General features: G+C 30.7%; 2 protein-coding genes across 2 annotated transcripts; one reads left to right on the forward strand and one right to left on the reverse strand.

Annotated features, from left to right (window-relative positions):
* Positions 1-6,126: 6,126 nt before the first annotated feature.
* LOC146953371 (uncharacterized) lies at positions 6,127-9,827 on the forward strand. The gene is made up of 5 exons (XM_085741448.1): positions 6,127-6,291; positions 6,497-6,563; positions 8,632-8,717; positions 9,196-9,419; positions 9,704-9,827. The coding sequence occupies exons 1-4, from the start codon at positions 6,127-6,129 to the stop codon at positions 9,415-9,417; spliced, it is 540 nt and encodes a 179-aa protein (XP_085597574.1). The 3' UTR covers positions 9,418-9,419; positions 9,704-9,827.
* An 833-nt stretch (positions 9,828-10,660) lies between these two features.
* LOC146953372 (beta-amyrin 11-oxidase-like) lies at positions 10,661-15,759 on the reverse strand. The gene is made up of 8 exons (XM_085709276.1): positions 15,369-15,759; positions 14,469-14,949; positions 14,090-14,344; positions 12,852-12,941; positions 12,310-12,388; positions 12,104-12,210; positions 11,394-11,515; positions 10,661-11,032 (listed from the first exon to the last, which is right to left on the reverse strand). The coding sequence occupies exons 1-8, from the start codon at positions 15,590-15,592 to the stop codon at positions 10,933-10,935; spliced, it is 1,458 nt and encodes a 485-aa protein (XP_085565402.1). The 5' UTR covers positions 15,593-15,759; the 3' UTR covers positions 10,661-10,932.
* Positions 15,760-25,241: the final 9,482 nt, after the last annotated feature.

The raw sequence follows: 25,241 nt of genomic DNA on the forward strand, positions 1-25,241 counted from the left end.
ATTGTGCAACAAAACTAAACACAAACAGTAGCTAGACTCCTAGGGATTCAAGTAACTAAAACACCAACATTCATCAAGCCATTTGGATCAAAATCAAGCAAAAATCCACTTATCTTTAGCACAAAATATGACAAAAATATCAAGAAAATTGACACCTAATTTTTTTAACCAATTTTAACATGTGAAAGTTATCACAAAATACTACAAAAATATCAAGAAGTCTACATGAATTTTTAGGAATTTTTTAAAGGGTTTTTTGGGCTAAAAAGTGTAAGAAAATATTAATTCTAACAAAAAAAATAAGAGAAAAAATGCTTCAAAGATTTTCCACAGACTTTAGCACAAAAATACCACAAAAATGTTAAAGAAAATATCAAGAACACATGAAAAAATGGTTTAGGAATTTTTTAAAGGATTTTAGGCAAGGCAGTGGTGTAAGCAGCAAGATTCAGTGGTGCACATAGCAAAAAAAACACAAGAAAGCACGCAGGAAATTAAGCCCAAACCCAAGCCCAAGGGGTGAATGGATCCTGGATCCTCAGGGAGTTCAGGGACCGTTGGATTGATCCAGACGGATCAACCCTAAATCCAACGGTGGCTAGCACAAGGTTCAGGAGTGAACCAGACTGGTTCAGGTGAACCGGTCTGGTTCACGCTCCTTTAAAAAGCCAGAAGACCGGTCCAAGGTCACTTCTCACCTCTCCTTCTCTCTCTTCTCTCAAAACTAGAGTGAGAAGCTCTCACTTCTCTCTAGAGTTCCGTCGTCTTCTCCGACGAACACTACGACGGAGGTACGGTGGCCGCCGGCGGCGCCGCCGTACCTGAACCTCTTTTTTGAAAACTAAATACGTCGTTGTGTTCGTCTAGAAGTCCTCTTCATGATTCTGGTACTGGTTTTTGGAATAGAGTCTTAGATTCGAGCAGATCTAAGCCTGAAGCTTACGTTCTTAGGGTTTTGAAAAAGTTCTCTGATCTTCTTAGAATCAAACCCTATCTTGACCTATTTTTCATGCTAATGATGGATTCAAGCTTTGATTTGAAAAAATAAACGGTGGATCTTCATGATTTTGCTTTTTAGGGTTCGGTTTTCAATCTTTTTCAAATCCTTTCGAATCTTTATATCAATTCACCGTTTATTTTCCATTTTAAGCCTTCGATGACGAACATGAATGCAAACGAGAGGGTTTTTGTGTATTTACCTGGATTTGTTTGGAGATTCGAACAAAAAGATCCTGCGTTCGTTCTTGATTGTCCTGGTAAGCTTTCGAAACCTTTGCAACCGAAAATAAATCGGTGAATCTTCTTCTTCTCTTTCACAAAACCCTTCGTGATCGCAACGAATTCGTCTCCGATGAGTTCTTGCTTGAATTGCGAAGGTGAAGGTTCAGTGATGACAATTCTCTGAGAACCTTCTATGAATTTGCATCGATGCTTCTGCTTTGATTGTAGAATTAGATTGATTTGTGATGGAATTGGTTCGAATCTATGATGAATTGATGAATTGAGTTCTGGAAATTTTCTAGGGTTCTATGGTGTTCTTGATGGTTTCTGGAAACGGTTACAGTTTTGATCTTTGAAATTGGAGAGAGAATGATGAAGTGTGTTTATGATGATTTGTCACGTAATGATTGATGATCTCTCTGTGACTGGTGATGTGGCCTTTATATAGGTGACAAGTGTGATAATTGGACCAATGTGAAAGCGCCACCTGGACTTGGAATAATTCGGCCTTGGGCTATTTTTTTGGACTTGGGGACCTGTTTGCAATTTTGAGAAATAAAGGACTGACCTGCAAAAACTAAAACTTAAAAAGAAATGACCTGGACACAAAAAGGACCACATTGCAATATTTGGAACTTTGGGACTAAAATGCAATTTTGACCAAGAGGACTTAAAGGAAATTTGACCTAAGATAAAAAGAAATCTTAAAAAAAAAATAAGAGAAAATGACATGAAGGACCAAAGTGCAATTTTAGGGACTTTAGGACTTAGGAAAAAAAACTAAAATAAAATTGGAAATAAAAAAAGTAATTTGACTAAACGTAAAGTGAAACGTCTAAAATTTGACAAAACGGACTAAAACGAACCAATGGCCTAAATGAGGTACTCTAAAGTACCTCTCTGCCGAAATTTCGTGTGAAATGACCAAAATGCCCCTAGGGCTAAAAATGACTCAGATGCAAATTTAAAATGAATTTTTAACAAGAAAATGAATCAAAGACTCATACAAGCAAAATTAAAGGACTCAGAGACAATTTTTAGGGTTTAAACAGTGACTTGGCACTTGAAAAGGCTAAAATGCCCCTAGGGGCAAAACTGACCTAAAATGACTTCAAATGCAGATTTTGGAATGGATTTTGACATAGAATGAAACAAAGACTTATTCAACCTATTTGAAAGGACTCAAAACAAAATTTTGAAAGATTGAGAGAAATTTGACATAGGAAATGACTAAAATGCCCTTACATGTAAATTTTGCAAATGGAATTGAAATGAAGTGCAGAGAAAGATGCAATTGATCAGAGATAGTTCAAATAACTGGAAATGCAAGAAAAGAAAGATTGATTAGTATTTTTAGGTCCAAAATTAGGGTATAACAACCTTCAATGATGATTTAAAACGAAAAACGAGAAGGATTTGTATGTTTACCTGGATTTGAGTGGGAGATTCGAACAAATAGATCCTTGCGAAGGCTTCTGGTAAGTTCTTGAACTGAAAATAAATCAGTTATGCTCTTCTTCTTCTTCACTGATGTAATTTTGCTTCGATCCTCTTCTTCTCACTCTCTTCGCTTCTGTGATCGTTCAAATTTGTCACTCAGGTGATGAATTTGAGCTTCGAATTGCATAAATAAAAGTTCGATGATGAAGATTCTTCAGTGAATCTCTGAGAACTGCTTTGAATTCATTGCAATTGATTGAAATTTTTGTTACTGGAAAGTTAGGGTTTGTGTGTGTTCTTCGCGTTCTTGAAGTTTCTGTGTTTTGATCGTAACTGAATGGAGAGAGAAAGTATGGAACTGTTTGTGATGATTTGGCACTGAATGAATGGCGTGATTCTGACACATGTGATGAGTTGGCCTGTATTTATAGGCCAGCTGTGATATCTGAACCAATGAGCTCTTGACACCTGTGCTGGACTGTAACTAACTCGTCCTTGGCTTGAAACTGGCTTGAGGACCATTCTGCAATTTTTAAAAGTTTGGGACCAATCTGTAAATTAAAAAAAGGACTATTCTGTAATTTTTTAAAACTTTGGGATTGAAATGCAATTGACCTAAAAAAGGACTTAAAACAAAAGTATGACTTAAAGGACTAAAAATTAAAATAAGAAAAACCTTAAAAGAAATAAAATGAAATAAAAGGACTATAGTGCAATTTTAACAACTTTGAGGGACTAAAATGAAAATTAAAATAAAATTAGTAAAAAAATGTAATCTGACAATAACGTAAAGTGAAACGATTAAAAACAACAAAACGGACTAAAATGAACCAATTACTTAAATGAGGTACTTTAAAGTAACCTCTCTCTGTCGAAATTTCGTGTGAAAAGACCAAAATGCCCCTGGGGACTAAAACGACTCAGAATGACTCTGATGTAATTTTAAAATGGCTTTTAACAAGGAAATTAAGTAAAAAAACTTATACAAGCACATTGAAAAGACTCAGGGACCATTTTTAGAAATTAAACAGAGCTTTAACACCTGAAAGGACTAAAATGCCCTCTAGGGGCTAAACTGACTCAAAATGACTTTAAATGCAATTTTTGTAATGGATTTTGACATGGAATTGAAATAAAGACTTATTCAGACCATTTGAAAAGACTCAAACAATTTTTAAGGACTAAAATGAGTTTTGAATGCAGGAAATGACTAAAATACCCTTTTTCATGAATTTTGCAAATAACATTGAAATAAAATGCAGAGACATATGCAATTGATCAGAGACCAATTCAAATGACTTGAAATGCAAGAAAACATGGACAAATATACAGTTGAAAAGATTTGTAAAGCTAAGTTGAGAGATAAAGCAGAGTGAAATGTCAGTGTAAACAATAACAAATTGGCAAATGTTCAAGAATAATTGACATATATCAAAGATGAAAGAAAATTTTGAACAAGTATTTTTAGGTCCAAAATTAGGGTATAACAATGTCTTTCGATAGAAAGCACTAAAGAGTAAAGAAAATGCAAGTAAAATTACTTAAAGTTAAGATTAAACGCAGAAACTTAAAGAAATGTAAATTGCATTGCATTTGAATGTAAAGGTGGTTCAACAATTCAAGTTACATACATTTTGTGACTCTTTTCTCTATGCGCTGGTACTTCGAATGCTAGAACTCTATAAATAATTTGTGACCCGTTTTTCCTATGAAAAAAATATTATTTATACATAGAAGAAATGACTGCAAAAATTAAACCGCTAAGAATTGCACTTCCTCGACCAAAAACTGTCTATCTCCCACGTCCTTGACTTTTAAAACCAACCTCTTCACTAAATTAACTGCATGTCGAACTCTGGTTTCTGTCGAACGATCTCAATATCAGTTGAACCCAGCAACCTCCAATCATGGACTTAGAGAATTTTGCAGTTTTCAACCTTCTTTTACCTGTCGAATGTACATAAGATAAAATACGGTCCAACATATGCATTGACATTAATGGTGATTCAAATTCTAATATGGAGGATAACCGTGAAAAGGATCCTCTTGTTAATGCAAATGAGGAGACCATGTGTAACAACAATCACATCAAATAGATCCATGTGAACAATGAGGTTGGTATTTCAATTTCTTCTCGTAGTAATTTACTTGATCAGAGTTATGCATGTGTTGTTATCGTTGAAATGGAAGTGATTTTTATAAGTACGGAGGTGGAAACAATATTGATGCTAATCAGAGGACATCACATAATGTTATTGATAAGGCATTGGGTATTCAACTACTAGACGAGCATGACTATAGGGTGCCACCTGATGGGGATAAACTCATTCCCAAGACACCGATCGATGTTCCAATTCTAACTTCCTAGTCTAAGGTTGTTGGTAATGTTGTTCATAAGGAAGTATCATTCACACCTTATATTTCAAACAATCAAAGGAAGAAGATTAAATCAAGAAGCATATAAATAACAACTGCAACACCCGCTCTAGGGGTGCACCATTTCATCATTCCATACGATGTCGTTTTTCTTAGGTTTTTCATTAGGTTTGTTTTCCTTCTTTTATTTATTTCTTTCTTTTTTCGTTTTTATTTTATTTTTACTTTTTCTATGGGTAAGGTTTGACCCCCCACATTTCTAGATGTAGTTGTTTGTTCTTTTTTTAATACAATATTACGCGTATGCATGCATCTGTTTTTTGTTTCATGGGTGTATCGACCTATCTGAGATGTCTATCAAACATTTTGTTGCAAATTAATACTCTTAACTGACCTAAAAAATCATCTCTATTTCACTTTCATCTCACATTGATATTATAATTTTTTAATAATTCTCTATTTCTTAAAATAAATTATTGATTATTATTTTTATTTTTGAGAAAAAATAATACTCTATTCATAAAATAAATATTTAATGTTTACATTAATTGTTCATAAAACTAATTAAAACACCTGTTTACTTTTTTGACCGTAATTAAAGCACTTGCTATTATTTTATAATTAAATATAAAAGTTGGTCTTTTTTGCTTATAATTTGGGACAAAGAAAATGAGTTTTTTTTGCTTATAATATGGGACGGAGGGAGTATAATTTTTTACTTTCTTGACTGCAATTAAAGCACTTGTTATGATTTTAAAATATATGCTTTTAAAAAAAGTATACTAATACAATTAATTTCGTCAAAGTTATTTTTTTTTCCATTACTTTACCTTCTCTCCCAACTTCTCAAAATCATTATAAATTGGGAGCACAAAACTATCTTTATTTCACTCTCAAATTATCTATCCAATCTTGGTTTAGGGTATGTTTAATCACCCTGTTTTTCTTTGCATCAATCAAATTGAAACGTGTTTTTGTGTATAAATGTTTTTCATGTATACTCTAATTTTGTTTTTATATCATTGTATTGATTGATTGTTAAATAAACTTCTTCATACTCTTCAATTTTTAGGATTGAACTATTGAAATATGAGCTCTAGGAATTTGAGGAGTAACCAACAAGAAAAGACAACCTTGCAACCTATGGAGTCTTCACAGGAGAAAGGACCCTCTGAACAACATCACGTTCCCGTTATTGATTGCGACGAAAATGATGATGACGTCATTGAAAGTTCACCTGGAGCTTTTGCAGAGGTTTACATCTTTTTAGTTTTCTTTAAATTTTACTTCTGCATTTTAAATCAGTATTGCGAAATGTGCAATTTATACATACACAATAATATTAAAAGTTATCATTTTTTTTTTATCATTAGTACTTTATTATTTAGTGGATGTTTAAGAATTATTTGTTAAAACATGTATTCTCATTTTTTGTTTGTTTTATATTTCTTCATCTTAGGCAGTGGCTAATGCGAAGAGAACTCGCAGGAGGACTCGCAGGAGGACTGAAGTTGAATCGAATACAGGTAACATTGTACTCCATTTATTTTGAGCAATAATCCATTTTTTTATATAAATAAAAATATATACATATTTGGACCAAACAAATGTATACATGGAATTGTTTTTTTTTTTATAAGGGAAATATATTGAATTGTTGGTTATATAGAAATCTAGAGGAGTATTACTTTTCAAATATAATAATATGTTTTTGTAGTTATAATTTTCATATGAAAATAATTATTATGATGTTCTTTTTTATCATAATTAAAATTATGACTAGTTATTTGTGGTAAGGGGAAATGAACTTTGTGAAATCACACAATCATTTTGTGAATTTGTATTTTTTTTTTATCATCTTGATTTGATTATTTGCTATCAACATTGTATTTCAAATTCGTTTACACTCCAACCAAAATAATAGTTTATGGTGTAACACATAACTCAGAATATTTAAGACAATAATAATCCTTCAACCTTGTTAAAATCACATTCATGAAGAAAAATTGATGTGATCCATGTATAAAGATCTTAGAGCTAAAATCTGGGGAAAATTATAATTTCTCAACCGTATATGGCCATAACATAAACACTGGAAAAAAAGAAAAAGTTGAAAGATAACATCAAGCATACCAATAAGAACCTCTAACCACAAGAACATTGTATACAAGATATAAAAAGAGAAATGAGGCATAGAAAATTAGTGTGGTTTAGTTTTAAAGTTTTTCAAGAACATCACACCCAATATATAAAGCATTAATGTTCCCTAAAATTTTGTGTCTAAAACAAGTTTAATCAAGAAGGAGCCTATTAACCCAAGAGCCCTTAGATGAGATGACACGAGTCTCTTTTACCTTAATTAAGTTCATGTGTTCGAATCCAAACTTGGGCATGGAACAACGTTAAGAATCTTAGGGTGGTCTTGCCACCCATCAGGTTCTCACAAGGATCGAAGGATTAGTCTGCCAAATTGTGCACAGAGGATACCTAGTTTACGAAAAAAAAATGAGCCTATTTGAAACAATTTCCAAAAAAAAAACACTTTAGAGGTAACAAACTTATGCATTAATTGTCTCACAATAGATTATTTTTTTTCAATAAAATGATCCAACTTAGGAAGATGTTTTACATATATTGGCCCATATATTGCATTAACAAATAACATGCATTAAATTTCTACTTATGAACGTCATATCTATTCCTTAAATAATAAAAGAATTTTATATGCGAACAATATAAATTTAAAATTAAAGTTAAAGATTCTTCCCCGATGAAGAAATTTCATTCGCATATAAAGATTTACTGTCGTACAGACTGACCTTACACATTATTTCATAAGAAATTATTATCAATTAAATATTTTATATGTACTTATCTAAAAGAGTGATATTAAACAAAATGAATGTTTCATCCACAAACCATGACAATTTTGTTTCTACCCATGCCAATTTATCAAATGCCTCCCCCAAATTATTTGGTTCTACCTCTACTGATGAAAAATATGTTTTTAAATCTCTTAACAAACATTAATAATCTTCATGAAATTCTCTTATTAGAGTATTCCTTCAACAAATATGTTTATTAAGAGACTCCACTAGACATACACATTTACTATAACATACACCTTCAGTTTTATACTTTAAATAAAGCACAAGAAAGCCTAATCCTTGAAATGAATAAGATAATTTTTTACTTCTAAACTTGAAATACATTCAGGAGTCCTCCATTACTCCCTACCAGAAGAACAATACTCCAAGAACATTTTGAATTACCTTAATATTGCGTTCAATAGCTATTGTTCACCATTTCTAACTTTGTCTGTTGTATCGTGATGAGGTCTAATCTCTCCTGTCAAACCGGTGTTGCTTGATTATGATATGTCTCAGAATGTAAAATATTTTCATTTTAAAATACACATTGCAAATTTTGTGAGAAACTTTTAAATTGTTTTATGACAAGTGGAATTATGTATATAAAATAAATGAAAACTTGAGGTCATAAAATAAGGAATATGTTTAATAGAAGTTGTATATTTATTTTTTGGTCATGAACATTGTTGTCATTTATGAAATTTCTCTTTCATGATTATTATAGAAAATCGAAGTGTGTCAAGTTATTTTAGGCCTGACGGGAGCTTTATCCATCCAACTGAAGATATCTATATAGATTTTCTTGCGGAGGTAATAAATTTTCATTCATGAAGTTCTTCACATTTATAAATGGATATGTATCAATCATGTGAACTTGAGTATGATGCAATACACTCACTCGATTTATTATATTTTGATTATTGTTTTGGAAAACTATTTGGTTTGATTTTTGTTGTTGTTGTTGTCATTTTCTGTAATTAATGAAGTATTATATTTTTTTTCTAATTAATTATATGCTTGACCATTAAATAGACTGAGAGGTAATAGTAGTTGTTATCCTAGAAAAAATGATACAAAATCCAATCAATGGATGAATTAGAGGAGATATTTAGAAATTGAATAGTTATTTATGAACTCTAAAATATTTATGCAAATCATTAACTAAGATGTGTTTATTTATTTATTTATTTATTTGTGGCTGGCCATTACCTACAGCATGTAAAGAACGTAGTTTTATTTTAGAGGCTTGTTGATGTTCTTATTTTTAACTTAAATATATTTGTTCTAGAGTGCAAAACTTGATAAGGAAAACTCCGAGACTCGAGAAAAATCTTTAAACTGCCAAATATGCATGGGTCCTTTTGTGGAGGAAATGTCAACAAGGTGTGCCCATGTTTTTTGCAAGAAATGCATCAAAGCTGCAATAACTTCACATGGTAAATGTCCAACATGTGGGGAAAAAGTTAAATTGAGACAACTAGTAAGGGTGAATCTTCCATCTTCCAACTGAAGGTAATTCAATAATTTATAAATTGGTTTTAAATAATATTATGATTTAACTAAATTTATATTAAGACTAAATTGATATTACATATTCAAAAAAAATAATAAATTGATGCTCTAAACTTAATAAGAACATACTTTCATTAATATTAAAAAGTATTAGAATGTGTATCAATTTTCAATAGATTCCTGAAGTTCTTTTATGTCATTTAACTCCTTATTTTAAATAAGTAGTGTTAGAAAAAGTTGGAATTACTATAACCTTATGTTGTTTCTCTTTTTCTATACAATAGGATCATCCAAGCTTTGTTGAGGAAAATTAGGACCGAATAATACTTCATTGTGCTACATTCAAGATCATTGATGGGTTCTTCTATTTTTAAATGTTCAATGTAGCATATGTTTATTGTCATATTTATCATTTTTCATAACTTGTTTTTTATGCCATTGCTTAGATATGTTTGTTGGTACTTTGGATGCAAAATACTTTTTTAGCAATGCAGTTGGTGTTTTTCTACTTTGTTTCCTTAGATTTTGTTTTACCCCCCCCCCCCCCCCGAAAAAAAAAGAAGCTCTTTTTCAATTATTATTATAATATTTTTTGAGTGGTACATATGATAAGTGGCGAATCTATAATGCCAATATAGTAGGGATGTCTCTCATGCCATGTGATGCTTTTGCACTCTATTTGCTTAAAAAAAATGTTCTTGGATTTAATTTGATTCATCTATTCAAATAAAAACATATCATTTTTCTTTTAAGTGCGGTATCTTGAACCCCTACACTGGTTTTTCTTCAAATTAATGACATTTGAAACAATGGACGAAAACAAACCATCCAAGAAGTTTGATTAGTTTCTCTTTTTTACAAATAGAGAATGCTACATTTGAATAATAAGACAAGAGTTATAGTCGTTGAAAGAATTAGTATGGTCATCGTACAAATGTATGTTGTATCTCTTTTGTCTTAAGGTGATCTCCATATAGAAAATGATTTTTTGAGAATCACTACTTTTTACACGAATATTAATTAGTTGTAGATCCAATCAGAGAATGATTTGTCTCCGGTATCTAATCTTGATGATTGTTTTGATATTTCTTGTATCAATAATCTCGAGGATTACTTGGTCATATTGTTGAAATTTGACTTTCTTAACACCAATCAGTAGAGGATCATCATATTTAGAAATGGCTTGGACCTTTAGCACATATGATGATTTACGTTGATAATCTATTGATCGAAGAAGCTCATTCTAAAATGATCAACTTGTATTGTGTTTTCGAACATGGTGAATGATCTCTATCTTCATGTTCACGAAGATATCTATTATATCTTATGAGGTCTTATATATCAAGCTTTATAACATCAAGTCTTGTCTCTTATACAAGATAAACCAAGTCTTATATATTTTGAACGAGGAATAAGTACAAAGCAAACCAAAAGTACAAATAAAACAAGATATTTTAGGAGATCTCTCTCTCATTCTGTCATAATAAGAAGCACCAAGTGATGAAACAAACAACTATGCACTTGAAACCTTTATCACCTTAGCAAGGCAATTGTCTTTGGGCTTTGGTGATGGTAAGCTAGTAATAGGACAATCTGGATTTACTCTGTCCAGCCTACACGAAATTGATAAATTAGTAATAAAATAAAATACAGCTCAATTGTGTAAGAAAATAATAATACAGCTAGATTCTAATTTATTCCTTTCAAAAGAAAAAGAAATATAGATTAATTTTCGTATACTGTTCGTGTAAAAAAGTCTTACATTGTCCACGAATCTTAACCATTTATATATGTGTGTGAAATTTTAGAAATAATCATGGTTATATTCAAATATTTTTAATTGTATGATTGTTATGATTTTATACTGATATATATGTGTATATAATCCTAATTATATTGAAAGAAGCTACTAGTGTAAGAGGATAACAAATAATCAGAGAAAGAAGTTACATGTGAAAACGAGTAAGAACTCACTTGTAATTAAGAAGGAAATGATGTAGAAATACGGAAATTTCAATTTTTGCCAAGTCACTCCCAGGACAATACATACTTCCTGCTCCAAAAGAAAGGAAGGTCCCAACTTTGGCATTGTGATCCTGTCCATATAATAATATAAAAAAATATAGGTTATATATACTTATCATTATTCCTTCTAAAAAATATATATATATATATATATATATATATATATATATATATATATATTATTATTATTATTATTATTCATTGTTATTATATAAAGGAAACTCTAAAGCTAATTATCATCAACAACTTAATTTAGTCTGAACTCACGACAAATTTACCTTACATTGTCCGTATATCTTTCAAAATTAAATTTAAATATAGATATAATTTTTTTTAACAAAAATATAGACCATAGTTTTTTTTGAAGGAAAAAATATAGACCATAGTTAAAAGTAATTTTATAACTAAATACTAATTTAAGTGGAACATATTTGACCTTAACAAACTTAGTTTTTTTCTAAGTTTAAAATTAAAACATACAACATAACTATTGAATATGAAAAAAAATTCCAAGGAATTGAATATGGAATTTAGAAAGTTTAGATAATATAGATATTAACAAACTAAAACAAAATAAATTAAATTTAAAATATATACAACAAAACTTTGATTTAAAAAAAGAAAAGAAAAGAGTTATGCTAATAATTAATACAACTTACATCCCATCTTGATGGGTTAAATTCACCCGAATTCGGATAATATGTAGGATCCATGTGAATAGCTCTTAACCAAGGTAACACTTTCCATCCTTTCGGTATTATATAACCTGAAAATATGAAGTAGATGAAAGTTTTATTTTTCTTTAATGACCAACAATGGCAATAATAAATAGAAATATAAATATTGAAATTGAATAGCCACAAACCATTGATGGTAACATCTCTTTTTGCCTCTCGAAAACTTGCGAAGTTTATACTCACAAGGCGTAACATTTCATTGATTACCTATATGTAATGCATTGCAACAATATATATTATCAATGTCTTATCTATGAAAAAAAATTATTAGTTGAGATAAGACTATATACACCTCCGGCTTTATGTATAAGCAAGAACATAACATAAGTTTGGCAAAAAAAATAAAAATATAAGCTTTTATATATTGATGTTTTTAGTTTTAGGAAATATATTATTGAAGCTTTTATATAAGCATATATTTTTTAAAGCTTTTATATACGCTTTATTGAAGCTTTTAAAAGAAAGTATACACTAACATTGTTTATGTATAGAAGATTATGTGAGTATAAAAAATATATAGGAGTACATGTATATATCAATTTTTTATATGTTTTCCTTATAAGTTCACATTTAAAAAAAAATATTATAACTGAGTAGAAGTCAATATATTAATCATATGGAGTACTACTATACACACCAACACACATATGAGAATTCCCAATATACTTACATGAGAAAGATAAACCATTTGTTTAATCTCATTAAGACTTAATACTTTTTGCGTGGCCATTCTTCTCTTCATGATTTCCTCCTGCTCCTTCTGCAACAAATTTAATACAATCTCTATCCATCAACATAACTATAGTTCTTTTACTTTGACTGGGACAGAAAATTAAATTAAGGGTTAATTATGTTTCTAGTCCCTATAAAATAGCGACCTTGTAAGTTTAATCCCTACTTAATTTTAATAGCATTTTTAGTCCCTAATTTTGTTTTTCTGCACTGAGTATTAGTCCCTACTCAATTCAAATTTGTTTAATTTATGCTTAAACTCTTAAATTTTTGAACAATTTTTTGCAGACATGTTTAGAACATTACTAAAAGTTCGTCCGCAAAAAATTATCGCAAAATTTGATTTCTACATCCAGATTTTATTACTTTTTATCTTTAACTTTTGTCGTTTTAAAAAATTCATATTTAATTCATTTCATGTCAGAAAATTCTAAATTTTAGTAAACGAACCTTTCATAGTGTTCTAATCTTGTCTCAAAAAAATCGTTCAAAAATTTAAGAGTTTAAGGATAATTAATCAAACTTTGTTTTAGCAGGGACTAAAATTATAAGTAAATTTTTTTTTATAGGGACTAAAAATGCTATTAAAATTAAGTAGGGACTAAACTTACAAGGTCGCTATTTTATAGGGACTAGAAACATAATTAACCCTTAAATTAATGACAAGCATAGAAATAAAATGATGAGTGTCGGGAACATTCACTCTCTTATTTCAACATTTTTTAACATTCAATCTCTTATTCGATAAAAACAATGTGTATCTCAATATTGTACATTTCTAAAGTGTTAAACATACATTGATTTCACTCAATATAATAATGAGTGTCAAAAATAATATTAAAAGAGAGTGTTTTTAGTACTATTCAAATGTAGAATATGTTTGTATTCATACTCTCGCTAAATTTTGGAATGAAAATATTAATTAAAATTTTAATTTTTCTCACCTCTAATAAATTTCACTAATGTTAAGTTCTTTTAGTAGTTTAAGCATATGATCTTGAATCATTAAATCAATATCTAAAATTTAGTCAAAAATAATTAATAAATAATATACCAAATGTTATGGTGCCGATGCATTTCATAAAAATCATAGTCTACAATATTTTTACATTAAAATAAGAGTAATTCAGTAAAAAAGAAAAGTAACCGTATCTACATGATGTAAACTTAATTTACCTTGGCTCTTTTCAAAATATGTGGATTCTGCGTGAGATATATAATTGACCACATCATACCGGTTGCTATGGCTTCATGACCAGCAAGTACAAACCCTATCAACATGTCAATAATGTCCTCATCCTCAGGTTTCCAACCGTCTTCCTCTTTCAATTCCAAAATATTATCAAGCAAATCTTTTTTGTTACTATTTGTTTTCATCAACCTCCTTTCTTCTACGATAGGTTGAAATAATTTGGCCAGCTTCTCACGTGCCTATTATATGCATGCAAATGTTGATGGTACTTGTTCAAACAAAAATGTTGATGATAACTTTGTCAAAAAAGAAAACGTTGTCAAAAAAATATAAGAAGATGAAGATCATATAGGAATACATTACCAGGAGTCCTTTATGGAAAGCAAAACCAGGAAGGTTAATGGGCATAGAGAATAGAGCACTATAAATTTCAGTAAAGGAATTCCCTATTTTAGTAATGATGTGTTGATTGTAAGAGCCTATAAGAATATCGATGATTACTTTAAAGGAAATATTCTTCATCTCTTTCAAAAACTCCACTGGGTGATTCATACTAGAAATTTCATCCAAAGAATTGATCACAATGTCTTCCATACGAGTTAGGTACATTTCTAATGTATTGTGGCCCATGGTAAGAACTGAGATTAAGCGTCTCATACGCTTATGTTCTTCTCGAGATGATCTCCAAAAGAATTTACATCTCATCACTTCCATAGTGGATTTTGGATAACCGATCTTAAAAGTCTCATCGTTTGTTAGCACTTGCCTACACATATCAGCATCACAAATGATGATGCTTGGACTCCCAAACAAGTGTGACTTGTAGATACCAGTTCTTCCATACCTAAAACATAAGCTATAGCAAGTGAGTATAGAAAATCTAAATATGTTTGTGTGTGCGCGCATGTAAGTGTGTATTTAGGTGTTTTCCAAAGACGTGTTATTTCTTATTTTTAATATAATTCATAGTTTCTTTCATAATTTAGCCACGCCAAAATGGTATGTCTGAATCCGCCCTTGACTACACTAGATGTTTTTCTTTCTCTTTTATCTCCTACTCAACCTTTTCTTCATCTTTCTTCAAATTTTATTAACTTGTCTCGATTCGTCCGATTCATCAGTTTCCATGAGTTACAGGGGAATTTATGCGAACTAATTCGCAAAAGTACCATAAACCGGTACGCAAGTACCAATATGCGATCTAAATGTGCTTGTGTGTGTGCATGTAAATGTGTGTGTGAAAGGGCAGAAAATGAAAGAGACCTGGAAACAAGGTTCTTGATGAATGAATCAGGATGGCCTGATGAGAAATCTTTAACAAAGGTCAACATATTGCCAATAAGTGGCCATCCCATATGACCAGGAGGCAGTGGGTATTGTATCTTTCTAAGTTTCATATTATAATACCACTCAGTTAATCTCCTCATAAAATTGATCAAACAAAAATAGCATATGGCACACATCCAAACCCAGTATTGTATTTCCATCTTTGAATTAATTGAATATATCTATCTAGTTCATTTGCTTATTATATATAGCCTTGGAAGTAGGACGTTGAAGAGGGACTTTAATATATCTAGTTCATTTGCTTGTTGCATTTATCTCCCCCTTGATCTTGTGTCAGAGTTGGTGAGGATGAGATGGTTCAATATTGATTGGCATTTGCTTGGTTGATAGCTATAGTTGGGATAGAACTTTATGACTTTACTCTTGCATCCTAGGCTCCTAGCACATGGGTGGTGAATAGTGATTTATAAGAGTACCACTTGCTTTGTCACAATCTCATATTATTTTAATTTCGATGCATGTATTTTTGATCAAGTAGTTTACGACTAGAAATCAACCTTTGAATAAATAGTGTTTGAAGTTCAAACTTCGGCTCTTGCATGCATATATTATAAATTGTTTTTACCAATTGAGTTAAATAACATTTGAAGGGATTTATAAGTGAAAATAAGATATAAAAAATGAATTAAATAATATATTTTTAAAATGTTTAATGTGTATGTTTATATGGGTATCCAAATTTATAATTGTGTTCAAGTAGTGTTGCTATTGACACTGGTCATGTTGGGATACAGCTTTATCATTGTACTCTTCTATCCAACTAGGGTTTGTATTAGGTTGTCTTTACTGTTTACACTCTTGCATAGGAGAAATATGCATTTGATTTCCACCAAAAAAAATGTATGCATTTAACAGTATAATACGTTAAATGTTAAAACAATAGTTTTTTTTGACAAAAAATGTTAAAACAATAGTTGAATACCACAAAAATGATAAAATGAAAAATCTTATATGAAAGGCATTGAACATGTAAATAAATAATGATTGGATTATATGTTTAAAAAATTACAAAAATGCTTGAACATGTCATAGTTGAATATCATTGTAAGGGGAATTTGTGGTATAAAATCACGTCCTTATCCATGAAGCTAGGGGCAAGCTAGGAAGATTCATTGCATTAATTTTCTATGTCACCACTCATGCTCTAGCCCTAAAAAGGAGCCTTCCTTTTGTCCTAAAATTGTGAATTATCTTCATATATATTGATGTTTCTGTCTTGTTCAAGACTGTTTCGAAGAAGCGCATGTTCAAACGGCACCCAAGAAGAGATTAGTACCTAAGGTCACTCGCACCCTTGTTCAAGCTTTTTAGGTGAAAGCTCAAATCTTTGTCTTTACTATTTAATTCAAACGGTAGTTCTGAGAATTAAATTGATTGTGTTATGCATGCTAGACCTATGAAGCCCCCGATATCTGACATGATACGGATACGATACAGATATGATGATACGAGAAATTTTTCAAAACTCCCGATACGTTTTTAAAAAATTAAATTTAAAATAAATAGCATAGGTGCACAATGTATAAACATAACTAAAAATGATAATAAGCAAACATTCACAGTAATGAAAATGATCAAAACAAGTAACAGTTTCATATTTTCTCTGTACAAATTAGAATATATACATCATTAGTACCATCCAAAGAGAACATCATTACTACTATCAAAAAAGTACATCATTGTCTAATGTTAACTACTTAATAGTTAACACTAATCAAAAATGAAAATAAACAATTTAAAAACAAACAATTTTTTTCCAATTAGAGAGAAGAAGAGAATAAGATATTAAAGGGAGAAGAACAGAAGAAACATAGCATTAGAGAGAAGAGAAACACAATAGAACTCATCAGAGTTGTTAATGGAGGCAAACGGTGATGCTGATGTTGAGATTGAGTTAATCGGTGGTAATGGTTAGAAGATGGAATTGTTATCTCTCAGTGGTGACGAGGAACCCTATTTTTTTGGGGTTAGAAGAGACAATATGTTTTTGATAGCGATGTCGGTTTTATGTACTTTTATTTCTTATTCTTTTTTTTAAAGGAAATATGTAAGACAAAAGTATCAGTGTCAGAGTATAAGTTAGCTGTATCGGAGTATAAGTTAGCCGTATCCAACACATATCGGCCATTTTTTTCAAAAAAAATAAATATTAATTGGTCGATACTTCTTCGATACATGTATTAGGACGTATTGAGACGTATCTATATCGGATACGTATCAGACACGATTCTTCAGCATTTTTGGAGTATCTGGGCTTCACAGCTTAGACGAATTGCCAGTTGTGGAGTAATGGAGTCGGCACAGATCAAGCCCAGGTGTTAACATATGTGATGGTGGGAAAAAAAAATTAAAAAAAAAGGGGTTTTGAATTGTGATGAGTTTAAAAACTTTTTCCCATGTTCTTAAAAAATAAGTTAGTTTAAAACATGTCTGAAGAAAAGGTTAAGAACATATGAAATAACAAAGATGGTTTTATATTATTTCACTCCAATCTTTGCAACTACCTCCAACCCTTCTCATACATAGAGTTTTCCTCGAACCTTTGAAAATTTAATCCACTATAATCCAAACTAATTACAAGCACTGATATGTATATCCTTGTCAGGGCTGGCCCTAAGCATAGGTCGGGTGTGCGACGGCTTAGGGCCCATGCCGTTAAGGGGGCCTAATTTTTTATTTATTTATGGAGAGATATGTATATAGAAATATTTGGTTTATGAGTGTTTATATAGCAAAGTTCACTAAAAAGCCCAAAATATTGACATGATGAAGGGATGTGCTCAAATCTGTTAATGTTTTAGGCCCTTTTAACGAGATTTGCTATATATACCCTCGTATTACACAAAGATTTCTGTATACACCCTCCCTGTAAATTTTTTTGGTTATTCATAATAATGTGTCAAAATATTTATTATCGAAGAAATTGACGATATTTTTTTTGGCCCTTTGTTCCTAATAACGTGCCTCACTAATATTAAAAATATTGATGATATTTATTATCCAAGAAATTGGGATAATTTTCATAACAATATAAATTATATTTTTGTTGAAAATGAGTCTATGAAATTAATCTTAATCATGTCTTTCTAAGGTTCCAAAAAAATAAATCATATCAATATTGTAATGTCAAATTTCTTGAATTGATTGAAAGGATTGCAAAATTGAATTTGATATTGCAAGATCATACAAGATGCATTCATGATCATGAAACCGATGTGAGACGCATTCATGATCATTTCTCTTCTACAATATTTTATTTTATTTTGGTGTCTATAGAGTATTTGATTTATTTTTAGATGCTGCCTAAAAAAAATTATTTGGTAGTGACAAGCGGGAAATAAACAAAATGAATAGCTAATAAAATCACAACAATGAGCTAAAAAAAATTATGACGTATTATATAAGGGACCATTTTATCATATTATGCCTAAGGCCCGGAAAACGCTATGAACGACCCTGATCCTTATCCATCCAACGACACCTTAGATGTCAACCTACAAAAATTAACATAGAGAGTTTTCCTCAAACCTTTGAAAACCTAATCCACTATAATCCAAACTAATTACAAGCATTCATATGTATATCCTTATCTATCTGACAACACCTTGGATGTCAACCTACAAAAATTCATAGAGAGCGTTTTCCTCAAACCTTTGAAAATTTAATCCACTATAATCCAAACTAATTGCAAGCAGTCATATCTATATCCTTATCTATCCGATAAAACCTTAGATGTCAACCTACAACAATTCAACTCAATTAGGTCTCTTTGTCTTCCCAACATTTGGCTACAACTTAGCCTTTAAAGGACATACAAAAATTGTGAAATACATAGTTTGTATTGGTGTACAATTTTTACCCTCACAAAGAGGATTTTACGATATCTAGCTTACACCAAGAACAATCTATCAATGTGAAGATGTATAGCAATGTGTTGTACTCTATAGATTTTCTTTTTGTGTTTCACTTGAGAACAAATTTGAATGAGCTTTAACTTTGGATCTTGATTTGTTTTTTGCTCTTTATTTTTTGAATACTTTGCTCTTTATTTTTGAATACTTTGCCCTTTATATATTCCTCATGTTTCTTCAAGTGTAAATAGAGGGTCGATCCTTTCAATAGTCTTTCTACATTTGAACAAACATTAGAGTATAAGGTGTTCTCTTAGACTTTGTTATCATCAAAACCTAAATTAAGGGTATTGTTCTTCAAACCATTTTAGCTTAGCATGATGTACTACACGAGCTAAGATAAAGACATAGATGAATCTATCTGAAATCATTGCCAGAGCATATATATGGCAAACATCACGTTTGTATTCTCTATATTTTGGGGAGCAAAGTAACTGTTGAGCCATATTGAATGTAATTAATGAACTAAATGGTTATATGATTTGGTGAGCTTAAAAGAGGTTTAGAAAGGGTATTAAGAGATTATGTGATTTTTGTTACCCTAATTGTTTAATATGTATGCTTATTTCCAAGTATACGAAATTTTGCGCTTCTTGTGAATTGCCTAAAAACCCTAATAAGTAAGGCAAGGCATGTTTGTGATGTTGTTGGTTATAATTGTGTTTCTTGAACTATGAATCCTTGAATGATGTATCTTTGATTATATACATGTGATTTGTGTTTTGTGTTTGTGCTAAGTCTTGAAAAGGCACCGTTGTCTAGCTTTTATCCTATGTTGACAAGAGCCCTCTAACTTAGTAGTGGCTCAAGTCTACCGAGGGAAGAAAGACAATTATAGGATTGATGATCCTTTTGAGAGAATTGGAGTTATATTCATTGTCGTTTGTTTATTAAAGAGAGACACAAGTTGATTCTTTAGGGAGAGTTCCATGGTTATGTGTTGTCATAATATAGGTAGGGTGTGACAAGCTTAGTAACAGGAACACTGATACTGAATAGATACAGGGAAATATTAACGTGTGCTCTTAGGACACATGTTAAGAATTCCAATAATAAAAATTATGTATTGAAAATTGTGTCAATAAGTCGAGCAAGCACGTTAGGATCTAATAGTATCGTGCATCCGTAGGTATATTCCTAATGTATTGCTCAAAGTAGTGATACCATGAGTCGGAATTGTTTCATGTGTGGATTGCATTGAGAGTACGTAGTATTGCGAGTGAACATATGATTGTGTATAGTGTATTTAAAGAGGACTACCATGCATCATGAATTCTTTATGAGCTATACCCGAATCTCCAAGGGAAATTGGGAGTATGCATGAATTTACAACATGTTAAATGGAATGTCTTCTTAATAGTTTTTTTTTTTTTTTTTTCTAGATTACCCTCTTTTGTTTAGGGGTATTTACCCCCTCATGATATCAACCAATCAAAATGTAATATATTGACAATATTAAATGTCAAATAAATGAGTAAATTTTTTCTATTTTTTTTAATCATAAGGTAACTTTTAATACTTTTAATTTTTATTTAATTATAGACAAGATTACATTAGAGGTCATTTATCTTATTTATTTGTAACACTTTGGTCATTTATCTTTATTTTTTTTTCCATTTTGGTCTTTTATCTCTCATAAAAAGACCCATAATGCAAAGGACCAAAGTGTTACAAATAAATAAGATAAAGGACCCCTAATGTCTTGCCTTAATTATATTTAGGTGTTCAATCTTAATTAATTTACACTACATGACTGACTTAGAATAATTAAAATTTCACATCAAATTTCTTTCATCTGAATGTCCTTAAATTTATTAGTTACATTCATAAAATTTCTTCTTCCCATTTTGATTGTTCAATTTTGTCATTCCAAACTGCCGTAATTTTCAATTTTCGTGAGAATCGTCATCGTTCGTTTGATTCCGAATATCGTGAGAATTGCCGTTATTTCCAGAACCACGTCAGGTATGGAGACTTGATTTTTCTTTTTGATTTGATTTTTCTTGGTTGTGAGGTAGTTAATTATAGCAATTGAGTAAGTCATATGTTGTACTTTGAGGACTGCTAGCAGGTGTTGCCGCTGTGATGTTATGGGAGTTTGCTAGCATTTTTTCGGTTGCTGCTGAAATGGTCACAAGGCTTTTAATCAAGTCACGATACCTGATGCGGTTCTAGAAACAACGACAATTCTCACTATAATTGAAAACTGCGACATTTTGGAACGACAAAATTGAACAATCAAAATGGGAAGAAGAATGAAAAAGAAACGAGAATTGATCAATAGGGAAGAATAAATAAGAAGAAATTTGAATGAAGGAGATGTTTTTGTTTTCACGTTCGGGGTTCTGGAATGGAAGAAATTTTATGAATGTAAGTGATAAATTTAATGACATCCAAATGAAAGAAATTTGATGTAAAATTTTATTTGTTATAAGTCTTGTGGTGTAAATTAATTAAGATTGAACACCTTAATATAATTAAATAAAAATTAAAAGTATTAAAAGTTACCTACCTTATGATTTTTTTTTTGTGCTGAGCGGGGTTCGAACCCCGAACCTTGCATAGGTGTAAATTAATTAAGATTGAACACCTTAATATAATTAAATAAAAATTAAAAGTATTAAAAGTTACCTACCTTATGATTTTTTTTTTGTGCTGAGCGGGGTTCGAACCCCGAACCTTGCATATTTTATGCATTGTCCATATCAACTGAGTTAAGCTCACGAGGACAAAAGTTACCTTATGATTAAGATTAAATCTTTTATTTTTAGAAAAAATTAACTCATTTATTTGACATTTAATGTTGCCTATGTATATTACATTTTGATTGGTTGATATCATGAGAAGGTAATTACCCCCTAAATAAGATAGGGTAATGTAGGCCTCACCCTACTTAATTACCTTGTATCTGTTTACTTGTCTATATAAATGTGTTCTGATTTAATAAATGATTTGTTGAGTTTTCATAAAACCGCAATAAAATTATTTGTTGAGTTTAAAATTCATAAAACCGCAATAAAATTTCCATGACACAAAGGCTGAAATCCCAAATCTTTTTCACCTACCAAGTTAACATGTCTTAACTTTCTCACCCGTACGTAGTTACTGCTGCTACGGTCACAGTTTACTACTTCCACCATTTCATTTATTTGTACTAATAAAAGAATTATTTTCAAAATAATTATTTATTTATTCAAAATATCTTTATTGAAATTTATGTCATAAAAATAAAAGAAATTTTCAAAAATTATCCACTTTCATTTATTTTTATTAAAATTTATATAGTAAAAAATACCTCTATTTTAACTTTGTTGGCACCCACCATAATACGATGGTTTGAAATTTCTGTTATGCTGACATCCAAAACATCGTTTGTCAAATGCAGCTCAACGTATATATTATTAATAAAAAATAATAACAAAAAATGTTGATGGGGACAAACCAAATCGAATGAACCTATGTAAAATGAGAGGTAGACATATCAATTTGCTGGAGACTGCTATGGTTTTGCTCGATGGAATCAGGGGTAGTGGTGCTCATCTATTCTTTATTTTTATCCTTCTTCCAATCTGAATCTACCCACCCGCCACACCCGTAAACCAAACAAACCGAGGCCTATAACGGGCGGAGATGGGCTGGTATACACCAACCGTGGGTTCATTCGGATGGGCGTTTTTGTCCGCCACCGACCGAACCCGACCGTTTGTCCACCCACTACCGTTGAGAATCTATAATTGTTTTACAAAAAAAAAAAAACTTCCCTTTTATCTGTAAGTCATAAGATTGCATTTCTTAGAGTATTTTGAAATGGAAAATCTTTTTAAATATCATTAATTCCTTACATATATTTTTCAAAGATGTAACTGTCATATTAACAACAATGAGAAAATAGTGGATTATATGAATTCTTGATGAAATAATTTGTAGTAATAAACATTATGTTATTGTAAATATATTAAGAATTCTTGATCAAATAATAAAATGTGTTCAATTCTTGATAATTTGTATTATGTCTTCTTAAATTGTCACTTTCATTTTTATCATTTTAATAATGTATGTCACTGCTTGGAAAAAAACTAGTTAATCACAATTCAAATTATAAAATCTGAAATTCACAAAATACGCTTCAAATCATAAAATCAGAACATTATAAAATGGTCAATTTTACAGGACGTTTGAGAAGTGAGTTGGATCAGAAAAGAAATTAAAATAAAAAAAGTTGAAGAATTGTTAGTGTTTAAGGCCTTTTGAATTTGTTTTGCAAAAAAAAAAAAATGTGAAGGGTTGTTGGACCTTTTTTTATACGATTTATTATGTATACCCCTAAAATTAAAGCCTTGCTATACACACCACCACCTTACCAAAAAAAATCTGGGCCCTAGGCCGTCGCACCCTCGACCTATGCCTAGCGCCGGCCATGTTAATGTTGAGAAAATTTGTTGACTATGCAAGGTAATTAATCTTTTTAGAAGTAAATTAATTACCTATTTTTAGAAGTAAAATATTTTTTAATCTCAATTCATATCCAAAAAAAATCTGGGCCCTAGGCCGTCGCACCCTCGACCTATGCCTAGCGCCGGCCATGTTAATGTTGAGAAAATTTGTTGACTATGCAAGGTAATTAATCTTTTTAGAAGTAAATTAATTACCTATTTTTAGAAGTAAAATATTTTTTAATCTCAATTCATATTTTCGTTGTATGTAAGATCATAGATAGATAAAATTACTTCACTTATTTATTTTAAGAGAAGAATTTCTAACCACTATACTACTTGACAAAAAAAAAATTCACACATAAAATCTCTTAAAGTTAGACCACCACACCTGCACAATATGTCTAGGTCTTTTACCACCCACACACTTATAAGTTGGTTAAAAATATAATAAATCAATTGAAGAATGTTTTAATAGTTGATATATAAAAATTAATTATTATATATAAGGCTTAATTAATGATTTGGTCCCTTAAGTTATTTGTTGGTTACATTTTGGTCCCATAAGTTATTAACGTTACAATTTGGTCCCTTAAGTTATTTGTTGATTACATCTAGGTCCCATAAGTTATTAACGTTACAATTTGGTCCCTTAACTTATTTTTTGGTACCTTAACTCTTCCTCCGTCAACCACTCTGGTCTTTATGTTATTAGAGTTTAGGTACAAAAACGAAACCAAAAAATAAGTTAAGGGACCAAAACGAAACCAAAAATTAAGTTAAGGGACCAAATTGTAACGTTAATAACTTATGGGACCAAAATTTAACCAACAAATAACTTAAGGGACCAAATTGTAACGTTAATAACTTATGGGACCAAAATGTAACCAACAAATAACTTAAGGGACCAAAATAATAATTAAGCCTATATATAATTACTAGTTTAGGTGTATCACATCAAAGTACTCCTACTTCTTGTCAATGAAGATAGTGCATACAAATAGGTAAAAGAGATAAGCTTTGATACAACTAGTCCTGTGTTGATATCTTACAGCCTCCATCCCTTGTGCATTTTCAAACTGCAAGGCTTTGATATGATGTTCGTGGAAAACTTGTTGAGGCCAACTAAAGTGAACGTATAACACGTTTAAGAAAAATAGTAACTAAAACAAATTTACTTACTTTGCAACGAAGATGTTGGCTGCAACGTGCTTACATAAATTTGGGAAGAGTGACACATTAGAAGGATCACTGTCAAATTCCATATCAGTGTCCTCTTGTGGTGGTGGTGGGTTACGTGTACTCTATGTTAATATTCATCACATGATCATGAAATATAATTTACACATCATGAACAATAAAACTTTGATCATAGTTGCATGAATTAGGACACCACTAAAATTAAATAAGAGGGTTTAGAACTTACTTCTTGAAGTCATTGATTG

The sequence above is a fragment of the Medicago sativa genome, chromosome 1 (assembly GCF_051527215.1).
Source record: "Medicago sativa cultivar Bolivia chromosome 1, Bolivia_mono, whole genome shotgun sequence".
NCBI lineage: Eukaryota > Viridiplantae > Streptophyta > Magnoliopsida > Fabales > Fabaceae > Medicago > Medicago sativa.